The sequence below is a fragment of the Homarus americanus genome, unplaced genomic scaffold (assembly GCF_018991925.1).
Source record: "Homarus americanus isolate GMGI-L3 unplaced genomic scaffold, GMGI_Hamer_2.0 scaffold39525, whole genome shotgun sequence".
NCBI classification, from domain to species: Eukaryota; Metazoa; Arthropoda; class Malacostraca; order Decapoda; family Nephropidae; genus Homarus; species Homarus americanus.
Window position 1 is genome coordinate 87,501 of NW_024749445.1, and position 13,075 is coordinate 100,575.

The 13,075-nt window shown below is 35.4% G+C and overlaps 1 protein-coding gene across 1 annotated transcript in view; it reads left to right on the plus strand.

Moving 5' to 3' along the window:
• LOC121853364 (vegetative cell wall protein gp1-like) overlaps window positions 1-10,776 on the plus strand; it is a gene marked incomplete at its 3' end in the record, with an annotated part of 65,498 nt that extends 54,722 nt beyond the window's left edge. The window contains exon 6 of the mRNA XM_042347436.1: window positions 10,408-10,776. Coding sequence (XP_042203370.1) covers window positions 10,408-10,776 — 369 coding nt within the window. The remainder of the gene's footprint in view (window positions 1-10,407) is intronic.
• Window positions 10,777-13,075: the final 2,299 nt, after the last annotated feature.

A 13,075-nucleotide genomic window follows, 5' to 3' on the forward strand; every position in this document is an offset into this window, starting at 1 on the left:
ATCTTTGTTAATTAAATTTGAAACAAAAGAAAAATATGCATCTTTAAATGGTTTGTTTATGGAAACATCCAGTGGTTGGACAAGACTTGTTAATCCACCAGGAATCACAGCTGTATCAGTGTTTTCCTTCCTAATCCCAGCAGTAACACTTTCAACAAGATGTGACCGAAACATATCCCACACAAAAAGACTTTTTTCTTTGCGCAGTCCCCCTGGTCTAAAGTTCCAGACTTTTTTAAGCCATATTTGTATGCCGCCTTCATCCATCCATCCTTTCTCGTGCACATGGATGATTAAAAAAATGCTGTCTGACTTGCAACACTGTTGGTAGGGTCAGGTGGTTCTAACGGCACCTGCCAGGACCCAGTAATCAAATTTATAACAGTGTCTAACCTCAATTACTGTAGTTTATCTGATGTAGGCAATATGAAGTAAAAAATACCAGTTAAAGTGAGAAATTGGAAGAGAATAAACAAGAAAGATGTCGTTGGGCTAATTTTGGTAGGGCTGAGGGAGAAAGTACCAGCTGTTTGGTCTTTTTTGGCGGGAGAGTCACGCAAATATCCGTAGTATTGGTATTTGTTTGGTGTCTTCTGTATTTTTAAAAATGAATACTTGTAAATTAAAAGTACCGTAACATTGTATTGTATACAAACTTGTCATATTTCTGGAAAATAAGAAGCAAGAAAATAAGAATATACCGGTAAACACAATTTCAAGGTACTCTAAAATTAAAAGCTGCTTAAGAAGGGCCGATGCAAACACAAAGCCTCCGCGACCAGGGCTCTGCCGTATCAGCTAGACGGTACACGTGTTTTTCGAATCATTTTCAGTTAAAAAACTGTTACATCACAAGTGAATTAGGATAGAACATTATTGTAATACAACAGTTTTTGACTGAAAACCATTCGAAAAGCGATTACGGTAACATCTTTTCAACGAAAGAAAGCGAAAGTCATTGTTTTTGTCACGATTTTATCCCACTTTCCACTATAATACGTACGTCATTTCAGCAAAAATATTACATTTCCATATTCTCAGAAATAAATAGTAGTTTTGCTGAAACGTCATGTATTTCAATGTAAATTAGGATAAACTACATGATGAAAACAAAAGACTTTACCAAACCTTCCGATGTTCAAGATATGTTACTCCTTTTTTTAATAGTTTTCAGTTAAAATACTGTTATATTAGTGATATTCTATTTATACTGTGGTTGATATAATACATTCACGGAAATGTAATATTTTTTGCTGAAATGACGTACGTATTACAGTGGAAAGTGGGATATAATTGTGACAAAAACAATGACTTTTGCTTTCTTTCATTCAAAATATGTTACCGTAATCGCTTTTCTAATGATTTTCAGTTAAAAAACTATTGTATTACATTAATATTCCCTCCTAACTGACTTGAATAAATACTTGAATGGAAATATACAATATTTTTGTTGAAACTACCCGCGTTTCAGTGTAAAGTGTCGTAATAATAAATGGTAAACAAGTTTATAGGATGTAGTGTTTTTCTGAAGGTTTTGTTGTTCCTTTACCCTCAAAAACTTGGGTCGACCTATAAACGAGGAATATGATAAATTAACGACTTCTTGGTCAAAAAATCGGGGTCGACCTATATACGAAGGGGGGTTATAGACGAGTATATACGGTATACAGTGACCCCTCCGTTAACGAACTCAATACGTTCCAGAAGGTCGTTCGTTAACCGAAAAGTTCGTTAACCGAAACCATTGTTTCAATGGGTTTTTGGGTAATTGGTTCCAGCTCAACGAAAATTTCCTAAATTCAACAAAAATGGTAGAAAAGTTCACTTACTTTGAGGTGTGTATGTAGAAGGCTCCTGGATGATGATGATGATGATGGGATTTAGAATGGGGGTGGAGGAGAAAGAAGAAGAGAAGGCATTGGGGTGGAAGAGAAGTCACCCCATGGTGCCATTTCACCCATAAAATTTTAGCTCTCTGGTTTAATTCAAGATTATTTTCTTTAAATCAATGCTGCACTGCATTATATATTGTCAATATATAAAATATATTTCAAAATGACCAATAATTTGCTTGGAAACACAGACAAAAAGCATTTAGTTGAAGAGAGTCTCCAGAAAAAGATGTTACCTCCAGTGAAAACAGAGAGGGAATATTTAACTCCTGTTTTAACTTGTGTTAGAAGGCTGGATGCAGCGCATTAAACTAGTCACTTTGCAGCTTCAATTATGTTCAATAATTGTTAAAATGACTAAAAAATTGAATATTAAACTTTAAAAATTATTGAATAGTATAAACTTCTTGATATTTACTAAAATAGTAAGGAATTTAAGCCCTAGAACCGATTAATGTATTGGCGGACTGATACTAAAGCTGGTTGCCCGGTCAGTGCAAGCGAAAACATGTTGAGGTCGGTTCGTAAGAACTTCATTAACCGAATTTTTTTTCGTTAACCGAATTGAAGATCCTTATGGAAGGCAGTTCGTTAATCGAAATTATTAACCGAGGTGTTCAAAACGAGGGGTCACTGTATACAGTTGTACCCCACTTAACGCGGTCAATAGAACCCAGAGGGTCCCGCTGCTAAGTGAACCGCTGCTATGAACAACAGAACATATGGGATTAACCAACGAAACCGCCCAACCCCCAAACTCCACTTTTTGGACTATCACATAACTATGTTGTAGTAAAATAACATCTTAATTTTATGATGGTACATGCACACAATTAATATTGGGAAATAGAAATACAGTCGCCAAGTTAATGTCCATTCAAATAATGGACTCAACTCCCTCCTCTCCACCTACACCGCTGGCTCTTCCTCTGAGAAATTTTGGGAAATCACTGACTTTGCATTTATCTAAAATTTGAATGTCTAATGCAAAATATATGATGTTCCAGCAATGAAAACTGTTAAGTGAAAGTTCAGCTCTGGCAAGGCACTGCGCAATATTACCTCCCCGCCAACGCGGTTCAACTTAACGCTGCTTTTATCATATAATGTGCCTCCGCCAGAGCTGAACTTTCACTTAACACTGATTTTTCCACATACACGTGAGTGTCCGGCTCGAGACGCTATTTTAGATTTGCCCCACCCGCCACCCTGCCTGACTGCCTGTTTTACTCATAAAATTCATACAAATTACTGCCCAGAATATAATTTACATTGCTGGAATTTATATTCTTAGTATTTTTGAATATAAACATCATATATTTTGCATTAGACATACAAATTTTAGATAAAATTTTTCTCAGAGTAACTATTATCTTGTGCAAAATATATGACATTTATATTCAAAATATTCCTGGTCTTACAAGGAATCCAGCAATGTCAATTATATTATCCTAACTTTAGTTTGAGGTATTATTTATTAAAATTTAGTGGTTATCCCACACATCTCCCTTGGGATGGTTGGTGGGGGGTGGGGGAGGAGGACCGACCGACCATCTGTTACCCTAAATAATTTTTTTTTATTAACTGAAGATATTTGTTTTAGCCTCATAAAATTCATACAAATTACCGGTCGAATATAATTTACATTGCTGGAATTCTTATAATTTGATGATCATTTTGAATATAAACATCATATATTTTGCATTAGACATACAAATTTTAGATAAAAATTTTTCTCAAATTAACTATGTTATCTTTTGTGCAAAATATATGACATTTATATTCAAAATATTCCTGGTCTTAAGGAATCCAGCAATGTCAATTATATTATCCTAACTTTAATCTGAGGATTATTTAATACAAAATGTTAAAAACTCTGGAAGGGAGGATTGGTGGGGTGGGGGGAGGGTTACTGGACTGCCAGGTTGGAAGAGGGGAAGGCAAGGTGGGGTACTTGATTGACAGATAGTGTCGTGAAGATTATTTTTTTGTTATTAACTGAAGATATTTGTTTCATAAAATTATACAATACCACGGTCAGAATATAATTTACATTGCTGAATTTATAATTTGGTGATCATTTTGAATATAAACATCATATATTTTGCATTAAACATACAAATTTTAGATAAAAAATTTTTCTTAGGTAACTATGTTATCTTTTGTGCAAAATATATGACATTTATATTCAAAATATTCCTGGTCTTACAAGGAATCCAGCAATGTCAATTGTATTATCCTAACTTTAGTTTGAGGTATTATTTATTAAAATTTAGTGGTTTTCCCAAAAATTTCTCTGAGAGGAAGAGCCGCAGTGTAGTGGAGAGGAGGGGAGTTGAGTCCATTATTTGAATGGACATTAACTTCTGCGACTGTATTTCTATTTCTCTTAAGTATTAATTGTGTGCATGTACCATCATAAAATTAAGATGTTATTTTACTACAACATAGGTATGTGCCTTCAAAATTGGAGTTTGGGGTCGGGCCGGTTTCTATTGAATTAATCCCATATGTTCTGTTGTTCACTTTACGGGATTTCACTTACTAACACAGGACCCTCTGTGTCCTGGCTGACCCTAAGGGGGTTCAACTGTATAAGAAAACGCGCTAAGTGAAAACCAAGAAGTGGGTATATATATATATATATATATATATATATATATATATATATATATATATATATATATATATATATATATATATATATATATATATATATATATATATATATATATATATATATATATATATATATATATATATATATATATATATATATATATATATATATATATATATATATATATAGTTTCGGTACTCACCCTGAAGATGTGAATTACACCAAAGCTTGGGAACTTCGTGTTTTCTCTTTCCTTGTGGTTATCAGCTATATATATATATATATATATATATATATATATATATATATATATATATATATATATATATATATATATATATATATATATATACACACACACACACACATTGAAATAACTCACTTTTACGTTAATGTAACTCCATAGGCATCATGGAAAGTGGAGAAACGCAGAAGTGAATAAATATAATATATGGGATTAAAATGAAATAGAGACCAGCTGGGACTTCAAACTCCACTTTTTCCAACACAATACTCTATGTTCTAGAAGTAAAAATAACATCTTAATTTATGATGGTACATGCACACAATTAATACTTTGCGAGAAATAGAGAAATACAGTCACAAGTTAATGTCCATTCAAATAATGGACACGATTCTCCCCTTCACACTGCACTGCTGGCTTCCTTCCTCTGAGAAATTTTAAAACTAGTATAGTAATGAATAATACTCAAAACTAAAATAGATAATATAATTACATTATGATTCCCTAAAGACCAGAATATTTTGAATATAAATGCCATTGGGTATATTTTCACAAAAGACATATTTACTCAGATTAAACATTACATCTAAAATTTGTATGTCTAATGCAAAATCTATGATGTTTATATTCAAAATGATCATCAAATTGTAAGAATTTGGTGCAATGAAAATTATATTCTGCCGGATAATTTGTATGAATTTTTATGAGCTAAATAAAAAATTATACTTCACCGTAAAGGGTACACCCATGGAATGTGAGCATCCTGGGTTCTGCAGGGCACCGCCAAGAACGTGAAACGCGAATGTGGGACCGCTGTGGAAGTGAGGGTTGACTGTATATATATATATATATACTGTATATATATTCACAATATTTTATAATAGTATCTTATGTACTGAATATTCTATGTAAAAATAAATTTTAAATGAATTATTTCTAGTGTGGTCAACTCTCTACACAAAGACAGGCCATAAATAGCCTCTTATCTCCCTTTCCCTCCATCCTCTGTTCTCAGAGAGGTCTTGGTAAATAACTTTTGTTTGTTTATTTTCATTGTTTGTCTAATTTATCATGTTGTATCAAAGCAATATTACTAAAAGTTTTAGCAGCTACCAAACAGGGAAGATTCTACTGCCTGGAAGGTATTGGAAGCACAATGCCAGTATTGTCTAATGCAGACCCTACTTCCATATGGCATCACTTAAAATTGGTGACCAAGTCTTTAGGTTGCTGATTTATCTTTCGTCTTCATTTATACACAATTGCAGTAAAAGCTTCAATTGTTTCTTCTTCCTTGACAACACAAATATACAAACAATATGATGTTTCTAATTCTGATCTTTTTTTCCATATATTTATGGTTAAGGTTTAAAAATAAGGCCAATTCACTTCCCAAGTATTTTAATTCAGAATCAATGTTGGGTGAGTAAATATTTCCATTTAATTTTGAAATAGATTTGCCGATTTATTTGTTTATTTATTTATTTATACTATAATGTAATACATTAAACACACTGCAAAGGTTTTCTTTAATTTGTATATTTTTTCGTAAAAAGGGAGGCTACCATTATAACTGTGCAGGTGAAGTTGACCAGAAATTTATGGTGATCATTACGACCAAACTCTGAATCCACATATGATTTCTGTTCACTATTCTCATTCTAAATTTACTACTGCCGTGTAGCTTCAAGAACTAACACAGTCATTTACTGAATATTCTTTTGTAAAAAATAAAATTTAAATTAATTATTTATAGGAGATAAGTATTATGATCAGTTAATATACAGATATGCACATTGACCACCCTAACACACAAGGACGCTAAAACAGCCACAGTACATCACAGTCACATCACTTTCCTTTCTTGTCACTGGCAAATGTGGGGGTGAGGGATGATAGCAGCTAAAGCATCGTTATTGTTCTTTTACGGTATGTTAGGATTGGTTTATAATATATACTTTTATTATTTAATATACTGGTAATCTTCATTTTAATCCAGCTTCCCAAACGAAGTTTCAGTATAAAATAATTAGTGGTAGGAGCTTGTGAGTGGTTTACCATGTTTCCATCACCACTCTTGACACACTAAACCGCAATATTTAAGAGGTAAGAATTTTATCTCTGGTGCTTAAGACGACCCACTAACTTTGGGCTGATTTTTTTTTGGTTCAAATTCCGTCTTGTAGGCCGAGATATACGGTATCCCTTATAGTACACTAGTCCTTATCACTTGGACCTTCCCAATCATCCTAAAGATACCTTGAGTTCTCTTTACTACTGTCAGTACATACACTTAATATTATATGGCCATACATCGGCAACAATTCAGATTAAACAATATACAGCAGGTGAGTTATCCCTTACCAAAGTTTACCGTATTCTACCATTTTCTGTGACTCTACAAGCGCGGTGGATTTGAATGTTATGTAGCGTAATATGAATAAAAGAGATATTAAGGATGACAATGATGTGCGCAGTACACCATGATCTCCAGTCATTAAATACAGTGGTCCCTCCATTAACAAGCGGTTCAATTTACAAGATTTCAGTTAACGAGTTAGCTCCACTAAGGACTTTCAGTTCTATTAATGCGTACAAATTTTACTAACAACGGCTCTACGAGAAACTTGTTTTGGTGCGCGCATCAGCTGTTTGACTCGTCCGCCAATAATTGGTTCTCTGTTTACCTTTGTTTCCGGTGGAGTAAACATCGAGAAAGTTGTGCTCCTGAATATTTTTTCATTTTTACATTAAATTTATTGGTCATTCTGAAACTTAATTAACATATTGATAATGTACAGTGCAGTGTTGGTTTAAATAAAACAAATCTGGAATTAGCTAAATAAATTGTTATGAACTTTAAATTTTATTGGTGAAATTATCAAGCATTGGTCTGGAGAAATCTTGGAAGGCGATTTCAGTTCAAGTGTAACAAGAAATTATTAAGAAATACGAAGAAGGCATTAGAACCAATGTGGCATTTCTTCATCAACTGTGTCTACAATCAGCTGTTTGTGCTTCCGCTATGTAAACAAAGCTGCCGGGAATGAACGAGAGGTCAGTCGGAATTTTTTCAGAAGATGGCAGGTCAATGGATAAAGAAAATACTTAAATTTACGATGGTGATGATATTTTAAAATAAATTGGGCCAAAAAGTTAAAAAAATAACGGTTAAAGTTGTTAAAAGTCACGCGGACTGCATAAAGCTCTGTGATTTGTTGTGACGTCACTGTTTGCGCTGAGCTGCTGAGAGGAAACGTGGAGGTTGCCTGCTGTGGTGTGTGTGTTGTTACCAGCAGAAATACAGGACTTGTGGCCATATACAATGTTGATATACACAGGTGTACCTTATTTTTAGGTTAAAATAAATTACCGCTCATTCTGTCGCTCAAGTATCATGGTGTGTATATACTTGCTGGCTGCCAAAATGATGCAAAAGACCGATAACTGCAACGGGAAGTTTCATCACTGTTCTCTATTTAATGTCAGGAAAATGTAAGTTTTTGTAACTGATGTCTATATGTAATGTTGTGGAAGGACTAGGGACGACCATGGCCAGGGGATGGGCCTGAGATGATCAGATGACAGATGTAATTTAACGTACTTCATAGCTGGATGGTGGAGTTCTTTATAATACTCTAGTATCATAAACACATCTACTTATGGTAAACTTATTTTATCTGCCTTGATGAACCCTGGAAGTAGTTGTTCAACTTTCTCGGCTGATTGGCTCTGTAAATAAATATTATTAGATAATAAATTGTGATTTACTGTACAACACAGTAATACTATGAATAAATATTACTAAGTATATAAATATTACTAAGCATATTAACTAACTCAATGAATATTAGCTGCCCAAACAACATATTTCATAGTGTAAACATTTCAAACAATATTGGTATTATTTTGGTTTTGGTCATCTGGGGAACCTTAAGATTCTAACTATTGGATTAAGTACTACAGGGTATAAACAATAACACAAATTATCTCTACGGGATTTCTGTCATAAAACATTTTTCTATCGCATAAGAAAATACAAGTCATAAGTTAGGTTAGATTAGGTTAGGTTAGGTTACGTTAGGGTAGGGTAGGGTATGGTATGATAAGTGATATTATACTGTATTTGCCGGCTTATAAGACGCAATTCATCGTATAAGATACACCCCTATTTTACAAGGATATTTTTTGGAAAAAACAATTTTAGTACGTTTCATCATACAATTACTGACAGTGGTTTTAAAGTGGTTTTGTAGGGGAAAACATATAATTTTGTGCCTGTAAATATAATATAGGTATATACTGGAGTCAAGTAGGAAATCATATATAATAACATTATACTAACCCAACTCTTCCTCTGATCAGAGCTGCTGTGTGGCTTGTTTGTATTTTGGTCAAGAGAATTACCGACAATGTGAAACTCTGATTTTTGGCTGTGATTTTGGTAGCCGCGATTTACCAGAGTGTAGCACCATCTTTGTTTTTTAGGCGCCATCGACCATGGCAAATGGCTGACTGGCGGCTGAACTTTCTGTTAACATTTCTTTAATCTTTCAGGTCATTTTTCATTTAGATAATAAACAAATGTTTCTGAAAGGTAACACAGTCGTTAAATGTAAGACATGTATCTGGTGTGGGTTACGTATGCTGGGAAAGGAGGTGCAGTGAGATGTGAGCTTCCCTCTGCCGTTAAGCCAATGTAAGCCATTATTTACGCTGCAAATTTGCGTGAAGTTTGTGATAATTTGTCTTGTTATTAGTAACACAATTTTTGTGCTTAGTGGACTACTGCTCGTCCCAGACCCCTAGCTGGACACCTCCGCCTGTGGTGCTCAGCCTCCCATCCGTAATACAGGCACATTAGACGCAGGGTAATCTGTGATACTAATTTTTTTAAACCGCATCTTATACTCTGGCAAATACGGTAAGTTATAAGACTTGCTTACCATACACCGGTAAGGGTCGGGGGGGTAGTAACTTGAAACTAGTGATTTTCAATAGAAATGAAAGTCTAAATTGTTCATAACGCATCACAAACCTCCAGAAAAAAAACATAGTCTGCATGTCTAAGTGGAGGAATGACCAAAACTTAAAATTTACCCATTTATTAATATAAATGGTGATATATCCCAGTGGTTCATTAGTGAATCATCAAAACAATAACAACACTATTTTGTCATGTGTACCTAGCATCAGGCATTCTCAAAACAAAGTCCAGACACTGTCATTACTTCTCACTTAACTCCTATCTCCATCCGTACATCGTGTGCAGGGTAAGTGGTGACGTCATTACAAATGGTGGCCCTGTTTTTAGAGAAATAAACTTATCTCGACTATTACAGCAGGACTTTAAACTTTTATTACAAATTATATTTACTGTATCACTCTATGAACGTGGCAGAGTATACTGTACAGTACTGTATTTTGTTTATATTTAATGTTGTTAATTCTATTACCTGTATGTACTGCACTTTTTAATTCATTTTAAGGGAATTCTATGAGAGGAACCACTTTCCTAGTATCCCATTGAAATAATAGATTTAGTTAACGAGTTTGTCTCAGAACCAACTGTGCTCATTAATGGAGGATCACTGTACACATTTGGTAATGAGTTTTATTTGTTGTTATATTAAATTTATATTGTGTTTCAGCCAAATGGTAGCACTCCACCCTCCAGTAAACCTGCAAGCCGGACAAACAGCATGAGGGAGTACCGGACATCAAGTGAATTAGAGTTCCAAAACCAAACAACAGCCTCGGGGGAAGACTCTCTGCTGCCCTCTCGCACCCCCCCAGATCACCACAGATGTGCTCCTAGTGCGCCCGGTCCAGTCCAGGGTCCAACCCGCCCCAACACTGTGGGACGTCACACCGGCACCAATATTATCAGGTCTATGACGCCTCCTCCCTCGGAGAGACCGCCTCCTCCGCCCAACCGCCCGGTTGTTCCTCCGCCGAGTCAACCTCCTCCTCCTCCACCGTCTAATCGACCAGTGCCGCTGCCTTCATCAAAACCTGAGGTAATGTTAAAAGATCACTGTAACAATAACAGTTACTGAGAATATAAAATATTACAGTACAAAGTTTACTAGAATGTCCATAACTCAGATGGAAAAGTGCTCCACCCTTATTGATGCTCAGTAACTCAAGTGCTCCACCCTTATTGATGCTCAGTAATTCAAGTGCTCCACCCTTATTGATGCTCAGTAACACAAGTGCTCCACCCTTATTGATGCTCAGTAACACAAGTGCTCCACCCTTATTGATGCTAAGTAACACAAGTGCTCCACCCTTATTGATGCTCAGTAACACAAGTGCTCCACCCTTATTGATGCTCAGTAACAAAAGTGCTCCACCCTTATTGATGCTCAGTAACACAAGTGCTCCACCCTTATTGATGCTCAGTAACACAAGTGCTCCACCCTTATTGATGCTCAGTAACACAAGTGCTCCACCCTTATTGATGCTCAGTAACACAAGTTTGCATTATGATTAGTTTTGTTCTCCAATAAGGCAGGTTTGTTTTCTGAAATAGGTTCTGTTAGTTAGACTTGGGTAGGGTTAGGTTAGATTAGGTCACTGTTTCTCAAAATGGCAAGTGGCCACCAAGGGGGTCACGGCAAGATTTTAGGGGGGCCATGGCAGGCTAGTGTAAGTAGTATATGTTTGGAGAAAATGTGGAAACTTTGATTCAACTTTACTTGTTAGGGGAGAAATATTGTTTTTTATTTGTTCTTTTTTTTGTCATTGTGTGTAATCATAATACAGGTAGTTCTGCTATAACGCGATAATTGTGTTCTTGTAAAATATCGGTTATAGAAAATCGCGAATAGAAATAACAGGGCTTATGGAGAAAATAGGGTTAGGCAGATTACTCTCGAATCGAAAAAATTTAGTAGTTAGCCTAACACAAAGGATAGCATAGTCTAAATAAATGTTACATTCATATCTAATAATGAAATCATACAGTAAATGTAACACTTTACCTTGAAAAAATATGAATGTAACTTGATGGGGAGAAGGGTGATTTTGAGGTTGATAACATCGAGCTTCTTCAAGTGTTATATCCTTTCTTTTACGATAATCACCGGAATTCTATCATCAGAACGCTTTTTGGAGATATTCTTCTTTACCATAATCACAGTTAATACCACAAAATTGGAGAAATAGTAAGCAAAAATCGTGTTATAGAAAAACAGGCGTCACGTTATACAAATATTGTTCCGAATTCATAAATCAAGAGCAAATTGCTATCAAAACACGCCTATAGCAGAACTCACTGTACCCTTACGGTACAGTTTACACAGTATGGTGCAGCAGCTAGTTTATCATTTCCAACGGATTCATTCAGATTGCACGATTCTAGTTTCTATTCAGATGAATTCCTTGATCTCAGAACGATTCTGTTGCCAGAGACCTCTATGAAGAAAAATCTCTGACTGTATTCTGGTGCTCAATGTATCAGTCATATCTAAAAGTTAGTGAGATCGCACTTGGAGTCCTCCTGCCATTTTCTACTACGTATTTATGTGAATCTGGTTTCTCCACCTTCTTCAAATAGAGAATAAAAGCCGAAACCTGTTACATGTGGACCCAGACGTGAGATGTGCTTTATCAGTGACTCAACCTTGAATCAGTCGACTGACTCAAAGGAAACAATGTCATCCATCCCATTGAACTGTAACAAGATATGCATTCTGTTTGATGATTGAAAACTTTAAAATAAAGGAAGAGAACCAAAACAGAATAGTTTCATCATTATTTGTGAGGGGCTTAAGAGAAAGTTTGAGAAACACCGAGTTAGGTTAATGCTAGGTTGAGTCTGATTGGGTTAGATTCAGTCAGTGTTAGGCTAGGCTAGGGTGGGTTAGGCTAGGCTAGGTTTGTCTAGGTTAGGTTGGGTAGGGTTAACTTTGTTAGGATAGGTTAGGCTACAATGGGTTAGGTTAGGTTGAGTTAGGATTGGTTGTGTTGGCTTAGGTTATGTTGGAAGAGGTTGGATTAGGTTAGGTTTGCTTGTGTTAGTTTGGCTACGCTTGGTTAGATTGAGTTAGGAATAATTAGGTTAGGTTGCACTAGGTTAGGTTAAGTTCAGTTCATTTAGGATTGGTTAGGTTGAGTTAGGACAGGCGAGGTTGGATTATATTGGGTTTGGTTAGGTTAGGTTTTGTTGGGTTGGTTTAGGTGGGTTAGTTAGGTTTGGCTAAGTTAGGTTGGGTTTGCTTAGGTTAAGTTTGGCTAGGTTAGGTTAGGTTAGGTTTGGTTTGGTTTGGTTTGGTTTGCTTGGTTTGGTTTGGTTGGTTTGGTTTGGTTTGGTTT